Below are 18,714 nucleotides of genomic sequence, written 5' to 3' on the forward strand. Positions count from 1 at the left end.
CCCTTTGGATTTCCTTGAGATACCATTCTTCAGACCCTGCTTCTTCATCCACAAAGATAACCACGATTTTAAAGTTGTTTCCTTTCCGTGTTTGTACATTTTGCCTACAAAGGTAAATAATATAGTATATTGAGTTAAAATTGTTTTTACATAAATGATATACTGTATATGTCTCATCATTTGCTTCTTCAGAATAACTTTCAGAGTTTATCTCCTTGGTAAACATAGCTCTTACAAACCATTCTATGGTGGTACTGTATGTATTCCCCATTGGTGGGAATGTCATTGTTGTTAATAAATAGTCCTATAGGAATGTCTCAGTGTAGGGGAGAGGTTCTCTAGGAATAAATGCCTAGAAGTGGACTGGTGCACACCTTGCTGTTCAAGACCATGGACTTACTCTACAGAATTGTGAATTTCAAGTGAATGGCCCATTTTAGATTACCAGCAGTTTATAACGGTCTGCTGTACCCTGAGCTCTCCAGGCTCTTGTTTTTGTACTAGACTTCTGTCAACCATTCAGAGACAGCTCATTGTTTCACCATGCATTTCTGAGGTTCCCATTGAGATTGAGTACGTCCCCTTGTTTATTGAGCAGTTTTCCTTCTACTCTGTGAGTTGTCTGTCCATTGGCTATTTTTCTGCTGAGATTGGATTTGGCCGCATGTAACAGGAAGCACCAATGACAGTGCCTGAGCTCTGGGACTGAAGAGGAGGAGCTGCCGGTCATGCTCCGTGTTGTCCTTTCTTTTGTGGGGTTTTTATGATTAATCCTTTGTTAATTACATGCAGTGCAGTTATTGTCTTCTAATCATCTTTTACTTATGGTTAATGTTTAGGAAGTTATTTTAATATAATTGAATTGTTTTAAAAAATTGTGCCTTTTATTTATTTAAAAAGTCTTGCCTTACCCTGGTATTTTCCTGTGTCTTGTTAAAAGTTTTTTTAAAGTTTTGCTTTTCATTTTTCACCTAGAATTTATTACTATGTGTATAAATGGGTAGAGAGCTAATCTTACATTTTTGCTTATAAATAGCCAACGTTCTAGTGCCTTTTATTGTAAAGTTTAGTCTTCACTAATTTGTTACATCTCATGAGTTTCTGGGAATTCTCTCTATTCCATTGTTTGTTTTTTCCTGCTCTTTTACTGTGTTTTAAATTATTATTATGCCTTAAGTGTTGGAGGTGGAAACAGTGTCAGACTTTATTTTTTGGGGCTCCAAAATCACTGCAGATGGTGACTGCAGCCATGAAATTAAAAGACGCTTACTCCTTGGAAGGAAAGTTATGACCAACCTAGACAGCATATTCAAAAGCAGAGACATTACTTTGCCAACAAAGGTCCATCTAGTCAAGGCCATGGTTTTTCCAATGGTCATGTATGGATGTGAGAGTTGGATTTGAAGAAAGCTGAGCACCGAAAAATTGATGCTTTTGAACTGTGGTGTTGGAGAAGACTCTTGAGAGTCCCTTGGACTGCAAGGAGATCCAACCAGTCCATTCTAAAGGAAGTTGGTCCTGGGTGTTCTTTGGAAGGACTGATAAACTCCAATACTTTGGCCACCTCCTGGGAAGAGTTGACTCATTGGAAAGACTCTGATGCTGAGAGGGATTGGGGGCAGGAGGAGAAGGGGACGACAGAGGATGAGATGGCTGGATGGTATCACTGACTAGATGGACGTGAGTCTGAGTGAACTCCGGGAGTTGGTGATGGACAGGGAGGCCTGGCGTGCTGCAATTCATGGGGTCACAAAGAGTCGGACACGACTGAGCAACTGAACTGAACTGAAGGGTTGACACTTAAATTATTATTTTAAGTATTTATATGTGGTTGGATACGACTCCCTTCTTATCATTCTTTTTCTGCATGTTTTTAAATGGCTATTTTTTTGAGCCTCAAGTGTGATTTACTTTTTGTCTGAGGTGTAATTGACATTTAACACTATGTTAGTTTCAGGGATTTCCCTGGCAGTCCAGTGGTTAAGACTCTGTGCTTCTAGTGCATCGGGTGAGGGTTTGATCCCTGGTCAGGAACTAAGATCCTGCATGTCACGAGGCCAAAGACAAAACAAACAAAAAATAGCCAAAAAAACCCCACCCAAGTTATATTAGTTTCAAATGTATGACATAATGATTTGTATATATTGATAAATGACCACCATAATAAGTCTGGTTGACATCCATTGCCAAATATTTTTATAATTTGTGTGTGTGTGTGTGTGTGTGTGTGTGTGATGAGAACTTTTAAGATCTGTTCTCTCAGCAATATTCAGATAAGCAGTTCAGTATAATTAATTGTGGGCTTCCCAGGTGGCTCAGCGGTAAAGAATCTCCTACTAATGCAGGAGACCTGGGCATGATCCCTGGGTCGGGAAGATCCCTTGGAGAAGGAAATGGCAATCCACTCCAGTATTCCTGTTTGAGAAATCCCATGGAATAGGAGCCTGGCGGCTGCAGACTTTAGAATTACAGAGTCACACTGGCTTAGTGACTAAACAGCCAACAGAATGGTTGTTGGAGTCTCCAGGCAGTGCTTTACACCCCCAGGGCTTAGTTGTTTTGGAACTGAAAGTTTGTACCTTTTAACCACTTTCATTCATTTTGACCACTCCCCGCTTCTGCTTCTGATAGCCACCAATTTCTGTTTTCTGTATCTTATGCTTAGGGTTTTGCATTTTGTTCTTGTTTTTTGTTCCACGTTTAAGTGAGACCATAACGTATTTGCTTTTCTCTGTCTGACTTATTTCATTTAGCATAAGTCTCTAAAGCTCCCCTTTTCCAAATTATTTTGACTGTTTGTCTTTTCTTCGATGTGTCTGGGTCACCTTGTCATATTCTGAGATAATACAATTCCAGTTTAAGTCTCAAAAAGGTTTAATTACTGTAGGTTGATTTTGGGAGATCCATAAGCATGTTTTTAACCACAGTTCTCTTAGCAATTATAAGGTGTATTCCTTAGCATCATTAGATGGGGGGACCAGAGAGGGGTCCTTGCCCAAGGCTTCCCAACTGCTGTGCTGCACAGATAAATAATTAGAAACCAGGTCTTTCTGATGGCTGTAAGGGATTTTTAAGAGAGTTGACCTGTTGTAAGCAGAAAGACTATATCCCTGTCTACCTGTCTAGTGAAACTGTGCTGCCTGCTCCACACTCAGAAAGTGTCAGTGCTGTTCCCACCTCTCCCTTGTGCATGGGCTTGGCTCTCGGAATTTAGAGATGAGTGAAAGGAGGGCTCTGGTGTCACAGAAACAGTAGAGAAAGGAAAGAGGGCAGCGAATACCTGCAGTACCTTGTGATGAGTCGGGTGATGGAGGCTTCCCACGTGTGGGTACTGGGGGCTCACACGTGTTGGTGGTGCCAGGTCGGGTAGAGACGTCTCTTGTGCTCCATCTAGGGGAAGGTCAGGAGAGGCTGGTAAAGAGGGACGGGACTGAAGCAGCTGTGAAGGGTGACCTTCTGAAGAGGAGGGCGTTCTAGGTCAGAGCTGCCTGGGGGTCTTGGGGAGATGCGTGTGTTTGGTTTTGACTCCCAGCCTATTGAATCTTCCGGCACTGGGGATTTTTTTTTTTTTTTTTAAGACAAAGCAGTTTCTCACGACTTTATAATAACTTGTTATTTGGAAACCGTTAAAAACTCATTTTCAAGGAGAAAGAATTTGAAAGCTTAGTTTTGAGAAATTAAAGTGAATACCATCTTGTACCTTAACATATTGACTTGATGATTTTATTGTTTGTGTGATAATGTTCAACCAGGTGGTTAATACAAGCTTTTAGTTTATACTTCATCATTTGAACTTAAAAATGGAATTCATTTTTTACGTTATATTAAAATTGTATTCAGACTTGTATCTTGTTAAGTGTATGATATTAGGCTGTCCCGGGATCATTAACTTTGGGAGCTGTTTTGTTTGTAGAACTTGTGTTCGTAAACAGTAGAGCAGGTGGTGGTAGTGTTCAGCATGCTGTGTATTCGGGTCATAGTCAGCAGATGAAGGGTCTTGTGAAAGCACAGTGAACTCCTTGAATTAGGGAAAATGGTGGAATGAAGAATTTGCAAATGAAAAAAATTTATGTTTAGCATAGTTAGCTGTTCACAATATTTTATTAATAAAGCTTTTAAAAATATTCAAGGGGACTTCCCTGATGGTTCAGTGGCTAAGACTCTGTGGTTCCAATTTAGGGGATGCGAGTTTGATCCCTGGTTGAAACTAAGATCCTGCGTGCTGCAACTAAGAGTTCACCTGCTGTAACTGAACATCCTGAGTGCTGCAATTGAAACCTGGTGCAGCCAAAATTAGGGGGAAAAACAAAACAGAACTGAATGTAACACAGTTCTTTTAAAAAGACTGATACATAGATGATTTACAGTGTTGGTTTAGGTGTACAGTATAGTCAGTGTTTTTGTAGATTATACTCCATTGTAGGTTATTACAAGATAAGGACTGTAATTCCCTTTGCTGTACAGCATAATCCTTGTTCTCTAATTACCATAGTTTTTTAGTGGAAATGTTTTCATTTTTACCTGGAGAGCTGTAGAGGGTGCTATATCATTAGGAATAGTAGTCTGAACTAGCTTTAGCTAATTAGAATTCCTTTAGGCAAGAGAATCAAAGTTAGTTGACTTTTCTTGGATTTTTAAAAACTATTTTAACTGAAAATAGAGTGACTAATGTTGCATAGTTGATAGACTTTATATTGAGTATTGATTTAATGTATCTGGCAAAATGTTTTTCATCTTCCTAGGTCTTTGAATACACTTGAAGTGATTTCCCCGATGTATATTGGTTATAGCAAGAGAGGTTTATTTTCTTGCCACCTCCCCCACTCCCCTAATTGAGGAATATGATATTTTAATCTGTATGCTGTACAAGCCAGTCTCTCCTTCTAAGCTTCAGATGGGTCTCAGTGAAGTCAGAGATAACCGAACCGTGGAATGGGAATGTATGTTTTAGGTCAGGCTGGTTCAGAAGATACTGTCTTTGAAAGAAATATTGTTAGAACAAAATGGAACTTGAAGACCTGAGCAGACTATCTTAAAAGATCATTTTTAGAAATCAAGTTTTAGTAACTTTGGATTCAGTTTCACCTGTGCCTATTAGAAGTGATTTGAACTTCATCACTTTAAATGGAATGGTATATTTGGGAATAAAAGATACTATTAGCTATGTTTTTTAAAAAGTTTACCAAAAAATGTAAAATAAGTATCTACCTTTCTAAAATGTTAGGCAACTTGATCGAAACCTTGCCAGGAGTTTCTTCTGTTTTCTTGAAGATGTATTTTAGGTGTTTATTATAATGTTTAATACTGTAGTTCCTAAGCAAGAATTTGTCCTCCTGTTGTCTCCAAAAGTAAAAATATTTTCTCTTGTTGTGGGTAAAAGGATTGCTGTTGTTGAAGCCTCCTTATTAAACAAGTGTGCTCTGTGTTTGTGTTTAACTCTCAAGGCACCACCTTCCATGGTTAACACTGAGCAGCGCCAGCATGCTGAGCATATATTCTTATCATTTAGGAAGTCAAAATCACCGTTTGCAGTTTGCAAGCATATTTTGGGTAAGTGTGTTTACTTTAAAAATACCTAATTTTTCTATCTTGAACTTTAGATGTTTGAATTCATTTAAAAATAAGCAGGTTTGTACAGTTAAATTTTCCATTAGTCACTCCACTGGAGTGACTTTAAAGATATTCCATAAGGCCAGAGAGAAAACTTTGGTTTTGCTTTGGATTTTCCTTCTCTAAGTTTCGCACTCAATAAGTTGTTTTATTATTGGCCATAATATCAAGGCTTATAATGGTGGGAGGAAAATCTAATGTTTTTTCTATTGTTTTCAAGTATGATATCACTTACAGGAAATGCACTGTAATTCATCCCAGTGTTTTAAAGTTAAGATTATTTTTGGAGATTTCTACAGTTTCTTTTAGTTGTTTTTTTCAGTTTTTTAAAAACCATATATAATAGTTTGTACTCAGCACATGTAGTGAATATTAGTCAGTTCTGTGTGAGTTCTTCATTGTATGTCATAAAATGAAACACTGAGTTTTTTACTCTTGTAAAAAATGTTTTGTTTGTACCTTATATCTGACATACGTAGAGAGTGATCTCTTTCCTTTAAAAGTAATAACAGCAGTTATAACTTGTTCAAAAATGGCATTCTCTTTGCCGCTTAGATATTTTTCAATTATTATAAGAGAGATTTCATTGTTTAGTTATTTTATGACCTGATTTTTGTTGGCTCTTTTTCTTATTTGGAATCATTTTTTGTAATCCCTATTGGGGGCTCTGAAAGGAAGCCTGTTTGAGGTGTCCATGACTACAGAATTGGTTAGTTGAGTGTTAGGAGCTGAAAAATCTACCTTGTGTTCTTGTGCTTTAGGAAGGCTAATCCGCTAGCCCCCAGCACTCTGGGAAATAGCCCACAGTCGGTCTCTGTGCGCAGTACTTTCCGGGTCAGGGCCTTCAGTGGAAGGGCTGGGCGCCGGGGTACCTGCAGCCCGGAAGCAGCTCAGGAAGTCTCATTGCCCCTCGGAGCCTTTTCCATCTGTGAAATGGGCATAATGATGCCATTTCCTTAAATGGACTTGACCGTGTTAAGTTGTAGTGAGGCGCAGATATAGCAACAAGGGAAAGCACTTGGCGAGAGGTCAGGTGAAGGTCATTGCCACGTGACCACATGTCAGACAGCCTTTGAAAAGCGCTCTGTGCGGAGCTGGCAGCTGTGGTAAAGGCGGCTCTGTCCCCTCCAGGAGTTAGAGCTTAAGTTAGAGAAGCAGTCTAATACTCACCTTTAATTCTAAATGAGGCAGGTTTTGTTTTTTTTTGTTTTTTTTTGAGTAGTCAATTTTTATACTTGGTTGAATTTGTTTCTGACACTAAGAAAACTTGTTACCATGTGGAGAATATTTAACTCAGTATTAAATTAAAAGAAGCAAAACTGAAGATCATTAAGAGTTGAAGGGAGCCTTGCTTCTTCATCCTTAGGGCCTTGAAGCTGTCAGTGTCAGTGGAGGGAGAAAAGCTCAGGTGATCCAAGCCTGGCTTTCGAGGTTTCGGCCTAACTGTGTTAGCAGGTCCCCGTGGTGTCTCATCCGACTTCCGGCCATGACTCGGTTATCATTCTGTACTGGCTGGGAAATACCGGCCTCAGTGATAAGTATGTTATTAGAGTGTATTTGTTTACCACTCTTTCCTTTTTAGAGTATGTATATTTTATGAAGAACTATTGCTTTGTTATGACTTGAGCTTGTTTTAGAATACTTTTGTTTTCCTGACAGAAATTTCGAAAGAATAGTATTGCTAGTTCTGGCCACGCTACTGAAAGCATTTTGGGTTTTGAGACATAACTATTTAAAAGTTGGGTGCATGTGTTACAAGCATAATCATTAATGTACTGCAAAGCCCGGTGTTACATTAATGTTGACGTCTGAACTTCACGGAAAGCTTAACTCCTTACCCAGTTGCCACCAGCCCAGAAACGTTAGTTCCTCTGAGAAGACTTCTCACGCACGTGGCAGTCGATCGCAATCCAGGGTTTTCACGTTCTTGTTTCGGGATATAGGTCACTTGTGTGGAGTGTCTGGGTGATAGGTTCTGATGAAGGGGAGGCTTTCTCTTGGATGCTTCCTTTTTCTGGCCTTTTAAAATTCTTCTTTCTCTCTTCTTACTTAAGTTTTGTTATTTCTTATTTTTCCTCATTTCTTTCTCGTCTTAAGCTTTTGTTTTCATTGTAGCTTTAATTTCTTTGCTCTTTTCTGTGTGTGTGCACTTGTGTGCATGTTGCATGCTTCTGCGTTTTGTTAGAAGGGCACTTTCTGACTTTTTTGCCTCAGAAGTCTTTGGCACTTAGGAATTTACTAGTTTTGTAGGGTCAGATGTTCCTTCGGGAAACCTGTGCGTTCTGCTCTTGTTGAAGAAATCTCCCCCAGACCTGAGTGGCTCACGCACTTTTGGAGCTCTCCAGGAGAAGATTTCTCTCGTTTTTCATATCAGAGACATCTGAGAGAGAGCAAATCCGAGCCTTACTACTGTTAGTGTGCGTGTGTCACCATGAGGCTTACGTGGCCTTTGCTTTGGGCAGCAGCCCCAGCGGGGAGGGCAGTGCACTTTCTGGATGCCGGAAGGCAGTGCTGGTGCTCCCGGCCCTCAGTTTCGCTCTCTCTTTAGTCTTCCTGTCTGTGTCTGGTTTCAGATGGCCGACAAGATGCACCTGAATTTTATTTATGTAATTGTTATTGGAGAGAGTTACTGTGGTAGGAAGTAAAAGCTTCCTGCTAAGGTGGCTTAAATTAACTTGTCATTTTTCAGACAGTGTCCTAGTCAGTGGGAAGTCACCCTTGAGAGTGCTAGTGATTCCTGCTGAGCCGGGAGCTCTGCACAGGGACCTTGCAGTTTTGAGCATCTCAGCGGAGAGCAAGACGGAGGCTCCTGTGTGTGCGAAGGCCTCACCTGCTGCTGGCAGGCTTGCAGAGTTCTGGCTGCCGTCTTCTGCATGTTTCTGTTAGGTTTAAGTGCAGTTTAGGAAGGCCAACGGCAGTGTTTATGAGAAGGAACTTTTTATTAAGTTAGGAAAACTACTTTTAAATCTGGAATCTGACTTTCTTTCTTTTTTTTTTTTTTTCCAGATTCCTCCTTTCTTAGAGACATTTTCTTACAGGAATAGTAGTACAGAGATCTTCATTTGATACCAAACAGCTACCTAAGGAAAAGAGTTCTCTTGAAAACTTCTGTATTTCATTTATCTGTAATTGTCTCCTTACAGTTGCAAACAAGGGGACAGGGAAGAAAAAGGCTAGACTGTAAGCACAGTTAGACAGGAGCATGTTCAGTGGTCATGAGAAGCAGGAGTGCCTGCCGGGCCTCCTGGCACCTGCTTTCAGGGCAGGCACACATCACCCAACAGACAGGGCCATTCACGCGGGCCTCAGTCTCCTCTGTCTCTCGGTGCGACAGCTTCTTCAGCTGTGACATGCAGGTATCAGATTAGGGGATCTCTGCAGGGTTCTGTTTCTAAAATTCTGTGAGTCCCTACAATATTGCTTCCCTGTTCAAATCCGTGGTTAAGGATTGCAGGTCCTTAAAAACTTTACATTGCAGTGAAAAGTGCAGATAGGCAAATAACCATCGTTTTAAGAAGAGGTTTATAGTAAATGATTTGAATTACTTTTATGAGGCAGTACCGTATTTCTCCTTAGTGAGCTAAATAAATAGCACTGGTTTCTGTTGCAAATCCTCTTTGACTAAAACACTTTTTTTTTTCCTACTAGAACTTTAAATGCATCTTTTTAGGATAGGTTTACATTTTTGGACACTATTGCTTTATTCCTTGTATTTTAAGTTTTCTAAAATTTTGTGAGTTCTGATTACCATTTCGATTAGAATTCATGTTAAAATGGCATGGACTAATAAAAAAAAAAAAGGTCCAGATTGATTCCTCTTACTAGTTTTGATATTTTCAAAACCCCCTCACTGTAGCCTAGTATGATAGGAATTGACGTAGGCATACCTTTCTTTGAACACTTCTATAGAAAATTGTGTCGAGATCACGTGTAATATTTGTAAATGGTCTGCACTTGAAAAGCGGAGAAAATGATGTGCCTGCCCGTGTCTTCATGCTCTTCTGAGAAGTCATTGTAGGTACTGTTCTGTGCCTACAAGTGTCTCTTGGGCCTCAGGCGCTCCTGTGCAGTGATCTTGGCAGAAACCCGGAGTTGGATCAGACTCTGTATGGGTTGCACATGATGGTTATTTTGTAGAGCTTCAGAAAATTTCTACTTTTTCTTGACTTCATTTTGACTGTCTCTCCCTTTTGATGCTGCTGCTTTGGAAACCAATAATAGCGGTGTTGGTGAATAAAAGAAAAAAATAGAAAATTAATGTAAAAGCGTTTCTTCAGTATGTTAATTTTCTATTTTTTTTTTTTTTTTTAACTCTCCTGATTCAGTTTTAGTTCACTGGGTAAAAAAAGAACAGGTAACCATCTCCTTCCTTGTCTAAAAGTTCTGTTTAAAATGAATAAGCGCAGAATGCGCAGGGGAAGATGAGCTGCTGTTTAAAGATGGTGTCTGGTTTCCCCTCAGAAGCGGGTTCAGTGCAGATGCTGTAACTTGCTCATTAAAGCTGGATCTTTCTGAGTGTAGCTTTGGGATTTTACTCAGTTTGATCACTACTGCAATCAGAAAATTCACAAGAACTTCTCACCTTGTGTAAATGTGACCTTTTTATTTTTTAAACATTTTGAGGAAAAGAACCTGAATGTGATTGTGCTCATTTCTGAACTTGCTATTGGAGATGGGCCATCCTGCTCAAAGCTTAATTACGTAACAAACTTGAGATATCTTGACAGCGTGGCTCATCACAGATAGTAATGTTCAGAGGCTCATTTGTCAGATTCTCTGCAGATATAAAGTTCTGTTTTGCACAGGGTGAGAATCTCTTAGAACGTTTTCTGATTGCTTTCTATTTTTATTTTATTTTTGTTAAAGCTGTGTTATTTTTTAGTTCTTCATGCTTTGGAAGTAACAGTTGAAGAGAGGTGAGGAAAGTTTGTGACAATTGTGATCGGTGACTAGCTGCCACCTGCCTGAGGTGTCTTCTGAGAGGAACTAACCTCTTTGTGGTGCTAGAGCAAGGTCACTGGATAAAAAAGGAACAGGTAACCATCTCCTTCCTTGTCTGAAAGTTCTCTTTAAAATTAATAAACGCAGAATGCGCAGGGGAAGGTGGGCTGCTGTTTAAAGATGGTGTCTGGTTTCCTCCCCAGAAACGAGTAAAGTGGACTATGTCCTCTTCCAAGCTGCCACAGCCATCATGGAGGCTGTGGTCCGAGAGTGGATTCTGCTGGAGAAGGCCAGTATTGAGTCCCTGCGCACCTTCCTCCTGACCTACGTCCTGCAGAGGCCTCAGTGAGTACCTGCTCTCAGCTCATCCTTAGGCTGGGTTTTCCTTTGCTTTTCAGTCACTGATGTTTATGGTTAAACTCTGTGTGGGTTCATATCTTAAAAATTTACGTACATGTGATTATAGGTTGTTTTGGAACTTAATGATGGGAGATGTTTTTACTATAAGCTTGTGACGCTGGGTTTCATTTCTTTGAATAGATTGTGCTTGGATGTTAGGGCTTTTTGTTGTTTAGTTCCAGAATTTTATTTATAAATAAAAGTTGATCTTTGACTCGGTCGAAAATCCTTTATACTTGTGCTTCTTTTGGTTCTTGGTGTATATTATAAGACATAGGTGAGTAGCCATGAGGGTTGGGAGAAGTCAGGCACCATTAACATGTACATAGAGACGGCAGTGTTGAGAAGGTTGTAGAGCCGAAAGCACCGCATTCTTTTTAAGTTTCCTGTGGAGAGGGGTCAGGTCTGAGGAATAGGGTGAGAGTGAGTTTTCTTTTTATATTATACACATTGTATTGTTTAAAAATTTTAAAGATTGTGTGAATTCATTGCCTGTATGGTTTAGAAACAAATGAGGAAAACTACTGGCCATACAGGTTTTGGGAGAAATTAATTTACTGTATATCTTTTTTTTTTTTTTAAGTCCCCTCAATACCAAGTCTCCTAAGGAGAGGCATCATACATTGTGTGCAGTTTGTGCAGTTGAACACTTTTTTGCACAGATATTTATTTTCACACTCAATGAAGAACTGTTACATAATGAGAACTGCTGGTGATTAAGGATGCTGGTCTTGGTGACAGAGATGCACACAGCCTAAAAGATATTTCTGCGTGTTCTGTGTGGGTTTGTTCCTGCTCGGTTCACTAGCAGTCTCTGAGTTCACAGTACTTAGCACTCAGTAAAGTGCTAGTAAGTGCTTCATGTAGAAGAATGCACAAGAGAAAAATCCCAAGTGTGACTCAGCCTGTTAGTATCACAGGTTGGAAGGATAACATGTTCCAGGGATGAGCAAAGGTGCTTGTCTCCAAGTGAGGGTGTGGCTTATTTGTTTCAGTTTTAACAGCATAAGGAAAACTCGCTCCTATTACAGACCTTTCTCTTCTCCTTCATGCTGTTTTTCTTCCTTTAAATTTGTTGTTTAATGAACCCTTTTGGATGTTGCTGTCAACTTGCCCTGAAGTCTCTCATATGTCACAGTCCACCCCCTCATGCCATATACACACACAGACGGCCCCCACCCCAACCTGGAGCTGCTCATTTATCACGGGTCTCCACCTCCCTGCCCGTACATGCCCACTCACCCCGCCTTTCAGCTTGGCAGATTTCAGTTGTGTGTGCATGTCATCTCTTGTGTTATCCAAAATCATCTCACCATAATAATTCCAGTGAGTTCAGGGGCTATTTTAGAGTTGATTGTCGGGTTCCACATGGAAATAGTTCACTTATATATTGTCTCCCACATTTACTTTTTGGGGAAAAAAGTGTTCAGCCAAGTGGAAAGAGGAGTGCTGTGACCACGCCACGTGCCTTTTCCCTAGCAGAGGCTCAGCCAGCGATTCAGTGACTCCCACCCCTAAACCCCGCAGTGCAACTCTCCTTAGATCATCTCAGTGCTCTTGATATAACTCTGTATTTACATTATTCACTATAATTCTGACCTTCCCAGTTGTCTGAATAGTGCTGCTTATATCCCTTTTATCTTTTGTAGGTTACTCTTGGATTCAGGATTCAACCACAGATTATATGTTGTATTTAGTTGTTGTGTCTCGTTTAATCTAAATCAGTTCTGCCTCTTTTGGACTTGCATGTCACAGACGTTTTAATCTTGTAGAATGTGCTGAGTGGATCAGGGTCAAGTTAAAGCTTTTGGTGTGCCACATGGGTAGAGAGCTACAGGTTAGGGACTGTAGACTAATACATACGTGCTGTTGTATATCTCCCACTGCAGGCACCACCGTTTTCCTTTCTTTTCTATTGTTTCCTCCAGTCTATGAGTGAAATGCAGGGTACACTTTTTAGAGGCATATAGCATAGTGATTGAGAACGGGACTACGAGTACCCCTTGAGCCCCTTACTAACTCCGTGCCCTTGGGCAAATTAACGTCTTTGTGTATTAGTTGTCTGATTATTAAATAGAGTGAATAGTTGTACTTTACTCAAAAGATTGTAAGGATTAGATGTATTATTTTGTGAAGTTAGTTTATATAAAGACAGATCGTAAGCACTTAATAAATGTTAGGTATTATTGTTCTCTAGTGATTTGGGCTTCCCTGGTGGCTCAGATGGTGAAGAATCTGCCTGCAGTGCAGGAGACACGGGTTTGATCCCTGGGTTGGGAGGATCCCCTGGAGAAGGGAAAGGCTACCCACTCCAGTATTTTTGCCTGGAATTTTTCCATGGACAGACGAGCCTGGTGGCATACAGTCCATGGGGTCGTAAAGAGTCCCAGCAGTGAGCTTTAAAACCAGCTCTGTGTAGCTTTCTAGTGGCAGTCATTGTTTCAAACTGTTGTGTCCCCCAGAAGTACAAACATTCCCCTTGGTCACCTCACATTCTTGCACACAGTAGGGTCTTTGCTTTTATTTGCTTAATGAATCCTTCAGGTCTATTTTGAAGGAATGTTTTTCTCTTCATTCTTGACAGAGCAAGATATGTTTGTTCATTTGGATGAATGTCTGGTAAATGCCTGTTGTGTGGCAGGCAGTGTGCTTTTTCCATGGGACCACAGCAGCGTGTTCGGCATGGCAACCAACCAGGGAGACACAGTTAACCCCCGCAGAAATAGACACTTCGTGTTGTGTGTGGTGTGGGGAGCCCTCCTCTGGATGACCAGCTGGGTGCAGAGAGAGGTGTTTAGGGGGCTGGCCCTGCAGTTGTGAGAGTGAGTGGAGGGGCTGAGATGGAGGGAGGCCCAGGAATGGCCTTAAAAGTGGGGACTCTACCTTTTATGTCCACACGGGGACACCTTTCAGAGTAGAGCAAGCGCTGTTAGTTCTTGTGCTGGATGGCAAGGGGTTGGGGAGGCTGGGGCGGGTCCTACTGCCACAAGCCCCGTTGGGGAGTTTGGGTTTTGTCCCAGGGGCACGTGGTTGTTGAATCTGTGTGAAGTTCTAGAGGCTGGGTTATGAAGTTCAGAGTTAGGTTTTCCAAGCCTTTCTTTTAAGAAACGGTTGTGAAAAGACAGTTAAGTCTGTATGCCCCTGTGGCTCAACGGGCTTTGTAGGAGGCTTCATCTGAGACAGGTGTTTCTGCCACCACACTGAGGAACAGAACTTAGATACAAAGACTGTTTTCGTGTTCCTGTCTGTACAAATAGGTTTTTAAGAGTGTGTATGTTTTCATAGTGCTGTGTCTTGGCTAGCTAGCACGTTAGCTTTCCATATTAGCGGTGATGGAGATGGAGACGAGGCCACAGCATGTCTCTCTGGCAGGGTTGCCCAGAGTTGCCATGGCGCTTAGTGTGCATGGGCTGCGAAGCTGAGAGTGGGCAATCCTTGTTGTGACAACCCTGTTACTCTTACCCCCATTTCATAAGGAGACTGAGGCTCTGAGTGTGAAGGGGCTTGCCCAGGGTCATATAACCGTCACTGCTGGAGTGTGGATTCGAGCTCCGGACTCTGCAGTAGACCAGTGTGTGACCAGGAGCACGCCACCTTATGTGAGCCGTGCTGCCAGCAGCTGCAGTCACAGTGAGGAATCTGGGAGTATTTTTATATTGGATTTGTGTAAAAGTTTTCACAATGATTTTTATGTTTTACAGCCTCCAAAAGTATGTTCGGGAACAGATTCTATTAGCAGTAGCAGTAATTGTAAAACGAGGATCATTAGATAAATCAATTGACTGCAAAAGCATTTTTCATGAAGTCAGCCAGTTGATAAGTAGTGGCAACCCCACTGTGGTAAGTGTGCTATTTGTAAATATTTAAGTTTTATTTTGTATTACACTAATACTGTTACAGCAACAGTAATGGGTATCTACATTAAAAAAAAAAAAAAAGGCACAGTCTGATAAATCAAGCAATTTCTGTTTGTTCATGTTTTCTTCTAGTCCTTCTTCTATATGTGTACATATTGTGGGTAGAGTGTACTTTGCTTTTTCATTTGATTCTGTTTTTGTGTGTTACCAGGATTCATAATCATAAGTTCATAAACCTTGTATAGTTTTCATAATCCTATTTAATGGTGTCCAATATTACAAGCTAATATACCATAATATTCTTAACCATTACCCTTCTATTGAACATTTATCCCATTTTTAATAAACCTTTCACAAGGATTTGGAAATGTGTGAAGTAAATATGAAAATGATATCTGACATGAAAATTAAGTGTTGCAGTACTAGTAGGTGAAGGCATGCTATGACTAGCGGGTGTAACTGCACGCCTGAGTTTTCTGGGGAGCCTGGCCAGTTTTTACCTTTCCGTCTCCTGTTGCCTATGAGAACCAGTCAGTCTAGAGAGTGGTGGGCTGTGGTCAGCTGTGGTTCTTGGCTGGAGCTGCTGACTTTATCAGCTGGGGGAGATTTAGTTTGTGTCCAGTTGGGGTTGGCAGTACCTGGCTCAGCTGATTCTCAGGTGTTAAACCTTTCAGTGTTTTGGGTCATCTTTTCACTTTCCTAGTTCCTTTTCCTTAATCATTTGGAAGGTGTCTTTGAGGCTCTGCCCCTTACGTCTCTATATGGATGGTGCCTAGTGGTCCCCCAGTGAGCAGGGTGTGTTACGTGACTTGTGGTATGAAATGAGGACCATGGCTCTGTCCCTTCCCTTCCACAGTGTCTGGATGTCTTCTGCCACTTCTGACACACACACACAGACTCACATGCGTGTGTGCATGCTCACTTCCCACTCCTGCTGGGACTGACCCAGTGAGGTCTCCACTGAAGGGATTTCCTGTATCTGCCCTAGGTATTTCTTATTTTTCCTTCGGAGTTTTTCATATCAGCTTTATTGAGGAGTAAATTCCATGCATTATTCACCCACCGAGTTGTGACATTCTGTGTGCCAATGAACAGCCACACAGTCAGGATACAGAGTGCTGGAGGTTGACTGTGTGTTTGGTGTGCTGTGTGCTGCATTGTGCTGGTTTCTTCCAGGAGCCGTGCTGTCGGTAGAAGTCGCTGTGTTGATGCAGATGTTCTGTCTTCACTCTCCAGCCTGTGGCACATGCAGCTTCTGAGTATTTGAAATGTGGCTTGTGTGACTGAGGAGCTGAATTTTTTATTTTATTTTAATTAAATTTTATTTGAATTCAGTATAGCCACATACATATTGCAAAAGACAACTGAATTGGACCCTGTAGTCTAGAGATTTTATAGTCTAAAGATCCTATTCTATGTTCCTTCCACTTAATTGTAGTATTCTAGTTTAATTGTTTATATAAAGCTACCAACTTCAAAGATGTGCATGTTTGAATCATTATACTTTATGAGTTGTTTTGACTTTATGTAGTGAAGAGCTCTGTTGAAAATAGTCTACAGATAAGATTCCGTTAACAGTTTCCAAGGTAAAGATACCTGGGAATATGCTCTCAAAACCCTCTATAGGTTGATGGAGTCTCCCACTTCTGGTGAAGAGCTTTGCTGTTGAGGCACTGGCACCTCAGGGCGTGCATTCGTTGTGTGTCCAGCGTCCCACAGTTGCATGGATTTTGTTAGCCTCTCCTGCCTCACTTTTGGCCGTGTGGGCAGTCCAGCGAGGGCCTCACTGATGGTCATGGGGAAGTCATGTGGCAGCCTGTCTGGCCAGAACTCATAGGGAAAAGGTTGGACCTGAGGCTGCCCCTTGGAAATACCATCCCAGCCCCAACTCTGAACAGGTTCCTCTTTGTAACTTTGATTTTACTTAGCGACTCTCTGTCTCAGGTGACTTGTGTGCAGGACAGGATTCCAGCTCACTGTGACTGACCAGGAGGTGAACTGAGGAACTTAGCAGTGCCTCTGGGATTGTTGTTGATTGTCCTTGGTGATCCTGTCAGCTGAGGTGTCAGTGTCGAGGTGGAATTTCTACTCTGTTCTCGTTCACCACGGTAGCCTCCAGATGCTGAAGGCAAAGGCCCGGAGCCCTTGCTTCAGGAATGTGCACATGTCAGAAATTGGGAATTGTGCCCTCCTCTCTCTCCCCCTGGGTAACTGACCCTGATCCACCCCAGAAAGTAGGCCCACTGCAAATGGTGATTGGTTTCTTAGAGCCACTGAAATAACTGATGTTCTGAGAATGCTTGAAACAGATGTAGCTGTTTAGTTAGAGAAGATTTTGTGCTATTCACAGTACATTCCCTTTGAGAGGAATGAGTAAATTTAATATTCTCAGAAACTACTCCAAAACAGGAGGAGTTTTTTAAAGTTAAATTTCTCCTAACAGGACTTTTACAGTAGCAGAAAGTCAGTAGTGGGATGTAGAACTTAATTTCAATATTGCTAGATGAATTTGTTTTGGTGACCACACTGAAAATGTTGAACTTGGAAAGCATTCCTGCATTTATATGGCAAGTTCAAGTTCAAGATGTGTGCCTGGAGCCGTTCCTGTTCCTTCAGCAGGTTTAAAGATGAGGCTGCAGACCAGGAAACGTTTTAGTCTCTCTTCCTGTCTTCTCAGCTGCTAAGGATTTGTGCGAGTGCTTCAAGAGTTTGCATAAGATTTTCCTAGTCTTGGAGACATGAATAGCAATGGGGAAGAGGTTTAAAACTTTGAGAGGAAAGCAAAATGATGAAATCGGAAAACTGATGATAGTGGCTAGAAACTTTTGGTATAAAGGTGATTTTAGAGATACTTGAAGCGGTAACTGGTTTTCTCTGGATGAAAGAAAGGGTTGACCAAAAGGCTAGAAACTTTTGGTATAAAGGTGATTTTAGAGATACTTGAAGCGGTAACTGGTTTTCTCTGGATGAAAGAAAGGGTTCGTAGGTTAGTTGACTGACTACCCTTTTAAGAACGATGCTTCCTGGCGTCCCTAATTGACTGGAAATTAGTCAGTTTGGCTAACTGACTATTAGCTAACTCAGTTCTGCCTCTCCCCCTTGCTTTCTGAGTGTAGCTTCTGGTCCAGCATCGTGCTAGTGAAGTTGCAAGTGTGAATGCGTTTAGGGGCAGGATCATATGCTACAGCATGGATTTTGACTTTGGGTTCACACTTAGGTTCCCGTCCTAGCTCTGCCATGTATCAGTGGTGGTAAACTACCTCCCTTACTTGAGAAATTAACTTCTCTGGGTGGTGATTGACCAGTATGGGAAAGACAGCATTAAGAGCACTTGGCAAATGCTGTGTCCCTCGTGGCCTCACACCCCTTTCTTTACAGGATCTTAGGACATGCTATCATCTTTTTCTATCCAGTGGCATTTTAAGTGTTGAAACCAGAAGAAAGTATTTATGCTCTTATCCATGAATGAAAACTAATTGTGTATTTTAAGAGTATGTTACCAGCATGTTTCCTTTAAACACTTTAAGAAGTGCCCTGTGGTCTTTGTTCTCTGTATTTTGTGAGTTACACAGTTTCCTGTTCAGACCGCACAGTTGTCTGTGTGTTGTGCTGTCTTTGCGGGCGGTGTGTGTGCAGGTCTCTGTCCTGTGCCGTCCCCTCCTGGTGTGCACAGGCCTCCCCCTGGGCTGCTTTGTCCCGAGGGCAGGGGATCACCCCTTGGAGGAGTTCATAGGAGGCCTGGCTTCCCAAGGAAAGTGGCAAAATGTTGTATTTTAATTAACATTCAAGCTAAGTTTTTAACCTATTTCATGTTTGTTTTATTTCCTTTGAAAGCAGTCAGCCTGTGTAAGTCACTCTGAAAGCTGCTGAATGTGTGGTTTAAGCCTCCTTTCTTCCTCTTTGCCAT

At 41.4% G+C, this 18,714-nt stretch overlaps 1 protein-coding gene across 5 annotated transcripts in view; it reads left to right on the top strand.

Annotated features, from left to right (window-relative positions):
• Positions 1-18,714, top strand: part of XPO4 (exportin 4) — a 92,612-nt gene that overhangs the window by 12,872 nt on the left and 61,026 nt on the right. The window contains exons 2-5 of one of the 5 annotated variants that reach the window (XM_070800295.1): positions 5,445-5,550; positions 10,493-10,646; positions 10,755-10,896; positions 14,652-14,790. In XM_070800295.1, the coding sequence (XP_070656396.1) occupies positions 10,802-10,896; positions 14,652-14,790 (234 nt within the window). In that variant the 5' untranslated portion in view covers positions 5,445-5,550; positions 10,493-10,646; positions 10,755-10,801. Of the gene's footprint in view, positions 1-5,438; positions 5,551-10,476; positions 10,647-10,754; positions 10,897-14,651; positions 14,791-18,714 lie in introns of those variants that run through there. The other 4 variants (XM_070800296.1, XM_070800294.1, XM_070800298.1 and 1 more) reach the window with 4 other exon arrangements.

This window comes from Bos indicus, chromosome 12 (genome assembly GCF_029378745.1).
Source record: "Bos indicus isolate NIAB-ARS_2022 breed Sahiwal x Tharparkar chromosome 12, NIAB-ARS_B.indTharparkar_mat_pri_1.0, whole genome shotgun sequence".
Lineage (NCBI taxonomy): Eukaryota > Metazoa > Chordata > Mammalia > Artiodactyla > Bovidae > Bos > Bos indicus.